Source organism: Aptenodytes patagonicus, chromosome 2, assembly GCF_965638725.1.
Source record: "Aptenodytes patagonicus chromosome 2, bAptPat1.pri.cur, whole genome shotgun sequence".
In the NCBI taxonomy this organism is placed as follows: Eukaryota; Metazoa; Chordata; class Aves; order Sphenisciformes; family Spheniscidae; genus Aptenodytes; species Aptenodytes patagonicus.
Genome location: NC_134950.1, coordinates 150,068,011 through 150,081,921, shown reverse-complemented (window position 1 = coordinate 150,081,921; position 13,911 = coordinate 150,068,011). Strand labels below are relative to the sequence as shown.

The window sequence follows — 13,911 nt, the reverse complement described above, 5'->3', positions numbered from 1 at the left end:
GACACAGAAAAGGATGATGTACTAGGAACCATACTGCATGGCAGGTTAAAACCATAGCCTGTGGTTAAGTATCTGCTTTTAGAAATGTTTTAGTTAATGTATCTGGGCACACACACATTCCCCAACACATACATATACAAACCCTCCAAACACATTTTTATACCTTGTGGGAACACTCTACAATTGCTGTTTATTTGATTGGATGCATCTGGATACTATAATTTTGTTCACATTCAATTAACAGCTTAGATACCCACCCCCATGACCATCTTTCTCCCCAATTCATTTTAATAAAAAGAGCTTGTAGCAGTAAACTTGGGGGTTTTGTGCCTGTGCCAGTATCCAGAACTTCTAGCGCTGTTTTTTACACTGAAAGCTATAAATCACCTGAGATGCAACAACTTTTTAAACTGGCTATTGTTCCATGCAACAGACATTACCCTCTGATTTTATACAGCTCTAATAAGCCAATAATATTATTTCCCTTCCTCGCAATGTTTCCTCTGTAGTATTCATCCTGCTTGTCAGATTTTTCCACCTCTTTGGTAGAAACGGGTTAACCCCTCTAGCACATTCCTTGCATCTCTAGCCTTCTTTAAAATGTTGAATGTATTGCTTTTCCAGTACTTTCCCTCAGGATTTATTTTGGTGATGCAGAGGAGCAGTTGCTCAAAATACCTTCACTCTATTCCCCTTATTGTGATATATTACTATCTATAAACAATTTTTTGTAAAGCTAAAATGGGCAAGAATTATTCCTTTTCCCTGCAATGTTTTTTTTGAGATAATGCTACTCAGATTTGAAGGATGGAAGAGTCAATCATGACTTTTTCTTATCAACTCAATTTATAAAAGACAACTTTTTTTTTTTTTTATTTTTGACATTTCTCTACACGTACATTCACTGCTGTGCACCTGCACTCATCATTTTGTCCCTTCTTCTTTCATTTCAGAGACTAAATTGGAACAAAAGCTTATTTGTTCCCCTACAATGATTAATGGATCACCTTTAACTTCTGCAGAGGAGTGTACTTGCATGGTTTTTGCAAGTGTTGCTGAACACTTACAGAAATGTTAGTGCATTAGGGTACAAAAATGCTTGCACGTATAAACATCAGTTGAAATTATCTTTTATTGTTTTATTTCCTTCTGTTTTGTAAGCCGTACAAGAGGTAAAGATTAAGAAAATAAGAGGAAGACATATAAGCCCATTACTTAATGGGAGGAATGAGCAAGTAATGAATGGCAAATGATAGACTAAAGTCAACATTATCTTCTTTGGTTTCAGTTTTCACAGAGGAGTTTAAAATTCATCAGACAGTCAATAGACATTTAATATTGTTAATATTTTATATTAGTAAAGACAGTTAATATTGCCAAATGTGAAGGCAAACACGGACCGGAATAGAACAATATTACAAATATATATAAGCCAGAAGTACTGAAACTGGAAGGGAATCAGGAAGTTTTAACTGAAGGTTATATAATGGAAGGAATAACTTACTATCAACAACTAACTCTCAGAACCTGAGGAGAATGTGTGGGAAACTAGAGAACTGAGAGAACAAAGGATATATGTTACAGTTAAGGGAAAAATACAGACTATGCAGTTATAGCCAATCAGCTGAAAGTTGACAACTCATGAGATACTGGAACAAATTGCTAACAATCATCTTGTAAGCAGCTAGAGAATCAGAAAGTGAGAAACCTACATTAGCTGCTTCTGATGAGGAGCAAGTCACATTGTCAGTGTAATTTTTTTTTTTTCATAGTAAACAGCCTTGAAAAAGTAGAAATTACTTTACTTTATTAAGGCTTTTAACATAATCTCATAGGACATTCTTTAAGCAAACTGAGGAGATTTGGTGCAGATGGAATTACTGTAAAATGGGTGTACAAATGGGTGTACAAATAGGAGTGCAACCTTATTTAAAAGAGGAGCTGTCAGTAGTTTTCTATCAAACTAAAAGAAAATTATAATAGGGCTCTGCATAGATCTGTTCCAAGGCTTGATATAATTATAGTGCTGACTACCTGTTTGGATAGTGGAATGAAAGATAAAATTTTAAAAAATATGGATAACACTATATTGGCAGTAATTACAAGCACTCTGAAGGACATAATTAGAATTTAAAATCAACTCAGTATATAAAAATCAGTTTCAAATGAATAACACAAAATTCAAAGACATATGAATCACAGTTAGGAAAGAAAAATGAAATGATCAAATGCAGTAGTATTGAATGAAGAGAAACTTTGCTAAGCCAGTAATAAAACAGGAAAAGCTGCAGATTATCATGGACTGCAAGCTAAATATAAGTCAATAACAGGTTACTGTTGACAAAAAGAGTCCATTTTCCCTATCCTTCTTCATACCCAAGAGCAATTTAAATTCCCTTGTCTTCCACTTGATGTCATAATGTCTATATTAGAAAATACGTTCACTCATCTTTGGCCTCTCTGTTGAACGGGTAAGGAAGGCTAGGGACACATTTGCAACAACTGTGGTGCTTGACCTCTAAGAACAGTACTGAAACTGTACATTAAATGTAACCCAGTCTCTGTTTGCATCAGGCCTGTTGGTGCTGGGACATGGCAAGAGTTATTCAGAGATAAGAGGTTCTGACCAATAAAAATAGTAAAAGGGGATGCAGGGAAACTGCATGATACCAGACTGTGCGATTGAGAGGTTATTTTGAATGACAGACTCCAGGACAGCAGCTCTGCGGTCTTCCAGAGTCAGAACCAGCACTTGGCTCTTGCTTCCATTTCTCAGTATTTGGCTAGTTTTGAAGATTCATTTGTTTTTCATAAACAACATAACGATTCAGTAGCAAAATGTGTAAAAGCTACCCCTCCCTTCATTTCAGTTTAGGAAGTCTTAAATATGAGTCTGTAGGGTTTTGTTTTTGAAACTACCAGCAGAAGCTTATGTTTCTGAAGGTTTTTATGGCAAATTTTGCAGTATGAGTAACTCATATCAGCTTTAAATAAGCCTATGTGCAATAAATACACTTCTGACTGAAGGAGAAATTCAATAACCAAAACATCAAAGGGCTAAGAGAAGTTGTGGAAACAGTGTGGACTGAACTAATGTAATAACTGCCAAAAACGGTCTTCTAATGCATATGTAAGGAACTGTTTATCAATTAATTCAATTTAGGCTCCCAATTCAATGGGAACTCAAATGTCAGTTTCCTCATGTTTTTTGGCTCACATAATTTGCTCTGTTTTCAGGGAAAGAAAACTCTTAAATCAGGTCCATTGATGCTACTTAAGTGACCCATTGAAATAAGGACTCCTATTCTGTCTCAAGGTTACCATGGGTGTCATACCTGGCAATTTATTGGCAAGTACTATGGCACAAATCTCCATGCATTCTGACCAGAACACTGATTATGTTACAATTCCCTGATACAGTAATGGGTCATAGAAAATTACAACTATTCCCTTTTATAAATGAAAAATGAGCAAGAGCCTGGAGTTGTTTTCATGAATACTTGAAGATGCAGTGGGAAAGAAATAAGGTATTTCCATTACCTTTTCCTATATTTAGACCCCTTGGTAGTGTTACACTTCAGGTTTTTTTGTATCTTATCTTTGTGAATGAAGTGGATCTGTCTTTTTAAATACTTGTATTGTTGGGTGATAATAATTCAACTCCATCATCAAGATATGAGAGCCATTAACTTAATGAGACCAGCTGTACTGCTCTTGCTTTCATTAAGTAGCAGTACAATAACATCAATATTAAGTTATTAAACAAGACTTTCAAAAGGGAACATTCTAACAGCAGAAATGCTCCACAAGGCAAGGGAGGTAAGAAAGGTGGAAATAGTTATCAGTGCTCAACTGGCATTTGTGTTTCAGTTTGACATGGCTATTTTATCTACTAATAGGTAGTAGAATAGGAAAATTACTGCTCTAAAACATGGGCAAAGCAAATCAGGTGGCTAAGCAAGAGCTTTCCAGACAACCTGAGCCAGCAACTTTCCTTTTTTCTGTGTCTCCATAGAGAAAAGCACTTATTTGCCCATTTCCAGAACAGGAAGAAGGCTGGAAAAGTTGCTACTATAGATTTTTCTTGTGAAATCCCCAAATTATTTAATTCTGTAATAGCTGGGGTTTGTCCTTGAAGTCTTATTGCAGAACATTCACCCATCAAATTAGTTTATAGCTGAGATGGCAAATACCCAGGTTTTACAATTGCATAGATCAGTGGAATGATACCAAGTTACTGTTTTGCAAAAAACTAACTTAGGGGACAGGCATGTGCTAGCAGGCATATTTCCTTGCATTTTGGCTGGTAACACCTGGGCTGCCGTATCTTTACCCTTTGAAAATGAATGCATGTTTCTTCTTACCTGATTAGTAAACAGTACTGCCTTGAGAACACTGCTATCTGCCATGGAGTAATGAAACTGAAAACGGCAATTCTTGCTGGAACAATGACACATGGAGCTGTTAAGATAAGCACTTTTATATAATGCGTTGTCATTAGCTTCTAACCACTCAAAATGGCCTGAAAAATAAAAAAAAAAGTCCACTTTTTCACAAAACATTTTTTTTTTCTCAGTCTTTGAAAATAAAGACAGCTTTCCCGTAATGAAACCACGGACCCATCCCAGCAACAATGGAATCTGATCGTCATGCTGGTGATGTGACTTGCATCTCATGTAAGTGTCTCCTATTAAAAAGATAGATATAGATCTTCATTTGATTCACAGATAGTCCCAGCAACCAAGAATTACATCAGTTGATAGTATCTTGAAGTTGTTAGGTTGCATGTTAAAAGCTGTAAGCAGTCCCACATTCAGCTCAGCCTCCTTACATTTACAGCCATTCAATACCTAATTGCAAATATATTTGGAAACTGGGCTTTCTTCCTTCTTCCACTATGGTTTCCAGAAAATATGTTTTTTACAGTAATACTTCTGTAGACTCTTCAAAAATTAGGAAAAATAAAAAAGAGGAAAGGAAAGTGGTGGGGGGAAGTATTCTGCCTTACTGCTACAGGAGGCAGTAGCATCTCCACCATGTAATCAAGGTCTTTACTCCTCAGCCAGAATTTCCATAACAAAATGTTGGAAGCACGTTGTCTTTCCATCTGAAGCAGAAAAGCAATTTGTGCTCTTCTTGACCTACTGCCCTTTATAAAAGCATTCCTACAGAGATCTAAAAGAGTACTCCATCCCCTCAACAGTGTCTTTTATTTGTCAGAAATAAAAAGGCTAACTACCTTTTACCAAATATATCAGGTCTTTTCTTCCCCTTCCTGAGTCACTGAATATTTTGCTGCCTTCTGAAGCAGCTATTAAAATAATAAACAAGGACTGATTAAAGGTCTTAAGTCTGCTGTTTCTGTGTTCATGTCTCTAAATACAACTTATCTGAAATGCAGATCTAACACAATTTATGTCAAGCTGAAGGGAGAAAGTGTCATTTCACAAGGAAAATGTTCATTTTTATAAGGGACCACATTCTTTTCCTTTTGTTGCCAGCTTACCCTTTGTGTTATGTAACATTTTACACTGAAATACGTGGTTGTAATTTCATTGGAATTAGGTTTGTAATTTCATGCCACAGCGGCTAACCTTGGTGTAAGGAAACATTATAGATTTAACCCAGCATTCTGTTTGACAGAGATCAACAAAGCATCTACACTTCTATGACTACTGCCTTGTGCAGAAGAGAAATATGCATCAACATTAGAATTTACACTACTGGTTCTTTAACTTCAGAATTCTCTGTGCCATTATAAAACAAGCCAATTTTATTTTCTGAGCCTAATGATAATTAACATTCTTTTCCCTCCTTCAGTTTAAGTTTCTGAATCTTTAAAAACAGGGCAAAGTGAAGTTGACATGATCTTTAGATAAGAAAGCAAGTGAACAGCACTAGATAAACAAAAGTTCTATGAAACATGAGGAAAGATCCTGTGTCCACAAGGGATACTGACTGTTCTTCAGGCAATACATTTTATGCAAGTATTGTGAATGCTTCTGAGACAAATTGAGGCCTACTTTCAGAAATGAAGACTCCAGAAATTCCTGTCCTGAAAATACTGATTTTTTATAATTATTTTTTCCCCTCTTCTCTATAGCCTCTAAAAGTAGAACCGTGTCAGTTTAACTGGACAGGTAATAAACTATGTTAAAGTACTTATTTGTTTTCCCTCTTCCAGGGAAATTTTTTTTTTTTTTATTACCTTTAGCCAACATTTATCGAGTAGCTTTCTGAAGATTAACGGTATTGGGAACATTTTTCTTTCATTTGTTACAAACTTTGCAGCTCTTCTCTAAGGTCTGAATTTCCCTCAGTCCAATACACTGCATAGCATATTACTGTGTTTATGCTCTGACCTTCTTTATGTCTTGTTCTTTTGAATTTTCATGAGTTTCTGTTTCTGAAGTGCCAAACTTCCCCATGTTTTTAGAAGCAGAACAGGAATCCCAGAAAAACCACTTCATTCCTGCCAATGTAGTAGTAGGGCTACTGAGTCACAGAGACGTGTGTTTCTGACAAGAGATGCTGGGATCGTTGCCAGGACAAAGAGCGTAGACTTTAATATCTTTTCATAAAGCCTTTTATTTTCCCCGTGTGTCTGCTTAATCAGGTTTTAGGTAGATGGTCTGTTTTCTTTCAGTTTTGAAGAAAAATTTTGTCTGTCGTAAGCAAAATCTTGGAGTCCTGCGGAAAGATCAGTCACTGACTGCAATGGAGCCCAACTAGAAGCAGAGCTTACAACCTACTGCTGAGGTGGCCCGGTGTCTTCGTAGAGCTGGGGTGGGTTAGCGAACCTGCCTCTATCCTGCTATGCTGAAAACTCAAAGCCTATAAATATTTAGCTTCTTGGCTCCATCTTAGCCATTTTCTGACTCAAATCTTTTGTCGCTCCTTCTGCTTTAATCCATGTTTTTTTATTTCACAAACTACATGACTTTGAATCTATACTACTAGTTTTAGAGTAACAACTGAGCGTTCAGTTAAAACTGAACCACAGAGTGGGACCTTTCCTTTTCTGGCAAGTGCTTTTCCCCAGCAGAGAACTGTTCAGTCTCTGAACCAATGCCCTGCAACCTTCCCATTCAACCACTTTGAGGGAAAAAGAGGTCAAATCTGAACTGCCATTGTTTCTACTCTTTGAAGGTGAATTTTCATGAACTCACAAGTCATGGATGAAATGTTGAAGTAAAAAAAAAAAAAGAGAAAAAAGAGTAAAGTAATAGAATCACATAATCTAATGATTTGGCTCTTTTTTCATGTTTAAACTTGAGGGATTTTTATAATTAGTTATCTGAATGTTGGGTTTAAAAGCCATGGCACTTCCTTTGATTTCTTTTTGCATCTCATAATCTTTATTTTTATTATGCAGAGAATTGGTTTAATGAGTTTCTTATTAAAAAAGTGTTACCCCAGATGTAGGAAACTAGATTAATCCAATGTTAAGAAGAATGAACTATGGAAACTACACAGCATGCTGGAAATATCAATAAAGAAAACAACAACAAAAAGTATTTTCTGAACAGTATTGCAGGGGAATATAAAACCTCTGTAAGAACTTTTGACACTAGAGAAATTAAGAGGGAAAGTTATAAAGTGCCTACAATACAACACTGGAGAAAAGAAGCAATAAAAGAACAAAGAAAAAAAGTCCACCAAGGACAGAAAGTATTTTATTAAATTTAAGAATACCAGGAAAGGAGGATTATTCAAAGCCTATAAGCAATTCTTTCTTTATAAATATAATTGTCTAGACCTCTGCTTTATAATTTAGTTTCTTACCTCTCTTCTATTTATAGTAGTGAAAGCTTTGATCAAAATCAGAAACTAAAGCTTAGTCAAGCTCTATTTGCATTGCAAGTTTGAGCCCTCAAGCATAGCATTTTTGCAGTTTGCATACCATTTCTTTAGTTTTTAGAATTTTAGTTAATATTCAACCTCTTCATTTATGCATCAACAAATCTGCATGAGTAGAAATACTGAATGTATCGAGAGGTGAGCAATCATAGTTCAGATTTTTCAATACTTTCCAAAGTTAATGATGAATTAAATCCTGTGTGTTGTTTTGACACTTATTTCTTCTCACATTTTCTTTTTTCCTTTATGACATGGAAACACCGTGAATGTCCCCAAATAGCTGTTTGTGTTTTACGTTCAGCCTACTCAGCTACCTGTGCATATTTATACAGTAACGCCCAAGCACCTATACAACAGACATTTCAAAATGTGTTCTGTTTCAATAGACATTGCTTGTGACCTGGTCCTGTAAAAGTCACTTACAGAATTTCGGTACCTTTTCTGTTAGCACAATATTGCCATAAAAGGGAAATCCATACCCATTACTAGCCCCTGAGGTATCACGTTAAGTTATGGTACTGATACAACACCTTTCAGGGAGGTGTTTAAAATAAAATCAAATGAAAAGTCTCATTTTTGTTAGATATCCCAGTGGAAATTGAAAGGTGGTGTGACTTCTTTCTTTCCTTTTTTTTTTTTTAAAGATGAGAAAAATATCTGCTTTACTAGTCTATATGCTCTCTGTTGTGCATAAATGTTAACATGCAAAAATTTGTCTTAACAGAGTGTATACACTCAAGCACTTTTGCTTCCTATTCCACTATAATTTGACTTATAGTTACTAAAGTGTGTTGAAACGCATGCTAAAATTTATTTTAAAAATCTTTCTAACATGAAAACAATATCTAAGCATTCATTCTGCTGCTACCAATGAGATGTACTCCATTTCTGTGGGCTCAAAGTTCAAGCAGTAATCTCCACGCTATCAGCTCTTCAAAGCTACATCACAAATTACACTATTACAGCTACTGTTACTTAACCCCTTTGAAGGCAGTCTCAGTAGACAAGCCAAACGCTTAGCTGGCAAGGCAATTCCATTTCACATTACAACACTTAGACATTTATATCTATTAAGCTTTCAAAAACTTTTCCCATAAACCCATAGACAAGCACTACACAGTGACTTCAAAAACAAGTGCTGCTCTTTACTTCAGAAAATTGCAACAGGATTAATTTTATTGTTTTTAAGAGTAATAAACTATTTTGTATGATAAATGTTTCTCTACAGCTCCCTTAATTAAAGTTTTAAAGTGACATTCCTGACGATGCTCAAACATAGTAGTACCTCACAAGTAAAACTGCCAAGTGTCAAAACCAAAACGAAACAGAAAAAACACACACAAGGGCTGTGGGCTTAGGTGGATTTAATTTAATTTAATCAGATTGTTGCATAGATCTCATACAAAAAATTAACTGGAGAATAAATCAATTATTAGTTTATGTGGGAATTCTTACATTAAAGTCTTTTATGTTTTACCAGCACGTGTTCACAGCGCCCTTACTAAATCGTTAAAGCAAAAGCCAATTTAAGTACAAAATACATACAATTACTTTTCATGGTTTTGTTCTGTTTCTACATTGGGTCACCACTTTGTCTTAAAAAGCACTGTATTCTTCATGACAGCTACTAATTTTGCATTAACTTAAATTTCCCACCTTCAGTATTGTTGCTCCAATCTTTCAGGAAGACACAGGAGGCAATCTCGTGCCCAGCTTGCAGTCGTGCCCACATAGCAGGCTCAGACAGCTGATCTGAATGCCACTCGCACATGTCAAGCTCAAAACTGGAAGTCTGCGGTGCTAAAAGACAAAGAAAAACAATCACCTAACATCTTAAGAAGTCATTATTTATGAGACTACTTCTCATTAGAAACATATGCTTAGTAAACTACCTGACAACATTTCTGCCTCTGGTTACTTCAAAAGCATTGTGTATCACTGAGTGCTGTCTAGTATTTCAGGCTGCCATCTTTAACGATACCGTTTAAAAAAATTATTCCCTAAAGATGGATGGTTCTTTCAGAGCAATGGAGTCCTATTTATGTTAGCCAGTCGTTGCAACCTTCATGAATTGACTTCCGCAGAGAGAGTTGCCAGGAAACATAAAAAATGACATGTCATAACAAGAAATATCTATTTACTTTTCTAGATGTTAGCTACAGAAAAATCACTTCCGACTGAGAGGTTAAACTCAGCAGCATCTCCATAATACGTGCAACAAAATGCTGCTTTTTAGAACCAAAAAGTTTCTGCATACCTGACCACATATTTTCAAGGACTTTTTAAGGGCAAATCATGCCTGATTGATCCAGTGGCCTTCTACAATGGAGTGACTGCATCAGTGGACAAAGGAAGAGCTATGGATGTCATCTACCTGGACTTCTAGAAGGCCTTTGATACAGTCCCCCACAACATTCTTACCTCTACATTGGAGAGATATCGGTTTGATGGATGGACTGTGAGATGGATAAGGAATTGGCTGGATGGGTGTGTCGAAAGGGGTACAATCAATGGCTCAATGTCCATTTGGAAACCAGTAACGAGTGGTATTCCTCAAGGGTCCATATGGGGACCAATACTATTAAATATCTTCATTCTGATGTAGATAGAGGGATTGAGTGTACCCTCAGCGAGTTTGCAGATGACACCAAGCTGAGTGGTGCAGTTGATAAGCTAGAAGGAAGGGATGGCATCCAGAGGGACCTTGACAGGCTTGAGGAGTGGGCCTATGTAAACTTCATGAAGTTCAACAAGGCCAAGTTCAAGATCTTGCACCTGGATCAGGGCAATCACCACTATCAGTACAGACTGGGGGATTAACTGATCGAGAACAGCCCTGCAGAGAGGGACTTGGGGATACTGGTGGATGAAAAATCGGACATGAGCTGACAATGTGCACTTGAAGCACAGAAAGCCAATCGCATCCTGGGCTGCATCAAAAGAAGCGTGGCAGCAGGTTGAGGGAGGTGATTCTGCCCCTCTACTCTGCTCTCTTGAGACCCCACCTGGAGTACTGCATCCAGCTCTGGGGTCCCTGGCATAAGAAAGACATGGGCTTATTAGAGTGGGTCCGGAAGAGGGCCATGAAAATGATCCGAGGGATGGAACATCTCTTCTATGAAGAAAAGTTGAGAGAGTTGGAGTCGTTCAGCCTAGAGAAGAGAAGGATCTGGGGAGGTCTTGCAGCCTTTCGATACTTAAAGGGGGCTTATGAGAAGATGGAGAGATACTTTTTACTAAGGTCTGTAGTGACAGGACAAGGGGCAATGGTTTTAAACTGAAAGAGGGTAGATTTAGATTGCATATAAGGAAGAAATTTTTTGCAATGATGGTGGTGAAACACTGGAACAGGTTGCCCAGAGAAGTTGTGGATGCCCCATCATCAGAAGTATTCAAGGTCAGGTTGGACGGGGCTTTGAGCAACCTGATCTAGTGCAAGATGTCCCTGCCCATGTCAGTAGGGTTGGACTGGATGATCTTTAAATGTCCCTTCCAACCCAAAGCATTCTGTGATTCTATGATTCTATGAAGTTTGAGATGCCAGATTGTAGCTGTAAAATTTTGTGTAATTAATAATAGCTACAGAAAGACAGTCATGATTTAAGCAGGATTGCACTATGATAATGGAAGTTCCATTTCTTAACGTTATTACAGGGGAAAGGCAATCTTCTGGTTAAGACAGACTTTTAAATAGCAGTCAAGGTATCTCAGAGAAAACATGGAGATTCCTAACTGTGGCGAGGAAATAATTTTATGCCAGTATACATAGACATTACTGTCTACTGCATCTCAGAGTTATCGTGTTATTCACATTACTGACATCTCAGTGAAATGTCCTGTCCAGCTGATGCTACAAACCTCTGATTTCTTCCTTGTTCCAGTATTGCATAAACGTCCATTTTTTTAATACCATGTGTATTAAGTGAGAAGAGCTTGTGGAAAAGTTATTTCCCATGGAAAATGCAAACTTCTAGAACGGTCTAGAAAAGGATGGATTTTGTCAAATTTCAACATTTGAAAAAAGTTGCAAAAAAATAGGAATCAAACTTTTTTAAAAAAACTTTTTAATTATTGATACAAAACATTTTGATTCATTCTGCATTGTTTTAATTTAGTTGTAAATATTTCTGAGGTTCGTTGGTTGTTTTTTTTGACAATAATCTCAGCCCCTTGGAACAAAATACCCATTTTATAGCTCTTAATTCTGCAGCATGTCAGACAACAGTAAGATTAGTATTTTGGATTTTCTGACTCCCATCCCTGCAGCAGTTCATCTGAAGGACCCTGCATCTGGTTCTGCATCTGTGATATTAAAGGCTACATCTTTGCATGATTAGAATTAACTAAGGAATTAAGTTTGAGATTTTTCAGTTGAAGTATTCATACTGGATTTTTGTCAAAATTTATACATATATACATATATAATTACTCCTGTTTTCCAGAAAAAAACTAGCTTTGCAGAGAAGGTATACCGCTTTTGCATTACAAGTGACTTAAGGAGGACAAAAACCTCATTCTCCCTTATAGCATTCCACTTTCATGCCTTGGAGGTCTTTGTTTTCACCCCCATGGCAAGATCAGAATGAAAATCCTAATAGAATTCTTCACATATATAATATTCATTAGGTGTAAAGAGGGAGTTCTGCAGGGCAATCAGAGACTTGGATAAGAATATGAAGCCTTTGAATAGAAGGTCTACTAAAGGTATAATTGAAGGAGTGTGCTGGTTTTGGCTGGGATAGTTAATTTTCTTCATAGTAGCTGGTATGGGGCTGTGTTTTGGATTTGTGCTGGAAACAGTGTTGATAACACAGGGATGTTTTCGTCACTGCTGAGCAGTGCTGACACAGAGTCAAGGCCTTTCCTGCTTCTCACACCACCCCACCAGCGAGCAGGCTGGGGATGCACAAGAAGTTGGGAGGGGACACAGCCGGGACAGCTGACCCAAACTGGCCAAAGGGATATTCCATACCATGTGACGTCATGCTCAGCATATAAAGCTGGGGGAAGAAGAAGGAAGGGGGGAACATTCGGAGTGATGGCATTTGTCTTCCAAGTAACCGTTACGCGTGACGGAGCCCTGCTTTCCTGGAGATGGCTGAACACCTGCCTGCCGATGGGAAGGAGTGAATGAATTCCTTGTTTTGCTTTGCTTGCACACGTGGCTTTTGCTTTACCTATTAAACTGTCTTTATCTCAACCCATAAGTTTTCTCACTTTTACTCTTCTGATTCTCTCCCCCATCCCACTGGGGAGGAGTGAGTGAGCAGCTGTGTGGTGCTTAGTTCCTGGCTGGGGTTAAACAATGACAAGGAGATTTTGTATTACATATGTTTTAGAGCATAACTTTAATATTTTCTATTTGACAGCTGAAATATTTTTTCTGCAGTACATATGCAATTGTATAATAAAAAGCTGTGGTGTTTTTGAGTGATAACTGAAACAATTTGGCAGCTGTTGGGAAAACTACAAACTGTAGAGTATCTCAAATTGCTATACTAAAGATAGGGTTTTGGTTGGGTATTTTACATGCATCAAGTTCACTGTCTAGCAGAACTGGACAAAAGACTGAAGAAGGGCAGTTTGGGAGACAGGGGAGGGAAAGAAGGGGAAAAAACTTAAATCTTAATGAAATTACTTTTACAGTTAGCCATCACAGTTTGTATCAAGAAACTCCTGAAAGCACAAATACATAAACTCTTTAACTCGTGACCCTAAAAGCACAGTCATACTAATGAATACAAATGCACAGGTCATTTCTTATGTGCGTTTACACTGGGATTGAAAATCATGAACGGTACATTAAAAATGCAAATTTTAACTACAAATTTCATGCAATTAAAGTGGTCTTCATTTAAAGTCTTCTTATCCAGACGTTCCATAAGGACTAGAGAAAAAATTATTTCAAATTCAAACAACCATTAATCTGACCTTTTGTTTTAATTATTGGAAAATGTTCAGTAGCAAAATTCCTCTTTCAGGGAGAAAGGTCCTTTGACCCTGTTTTTGACTGCTGTGGGCAATTTAGATGTCACTTAATAAAGCTGACTT

At 37.1% G+C, this 13,911-nt stretch overlaps 1 protein-coding gene across 1 annotated transcript in view; it reads right to left on the bottom strand.

The window, feature by feature from the left end:
• The window catches only part of MALRD1 (MAM and LDL receptor class A domain containing 1), a 295,081-nt gene that overhangs the window by 265,583 nt on the left and 15,587 nt on the right, over nt 1–13,911 (bottom strand). The window contains exons 6-7 of the mRNA XM_076332119.1: nt 9,517–9,660; nt 4,365–4,522 (exon numbers count right to left, since the gene is read on the bottom strand). Of these exons, the coding sequence (XP_076188234.1) occupies nt 4,365–4,522; nt 9,517–9,660 (302 nt within the window). The remainder of the gene's footprint in view (nt 1–4,364; nt 4,523–9,516; nt 9,661–13,911) is intronic.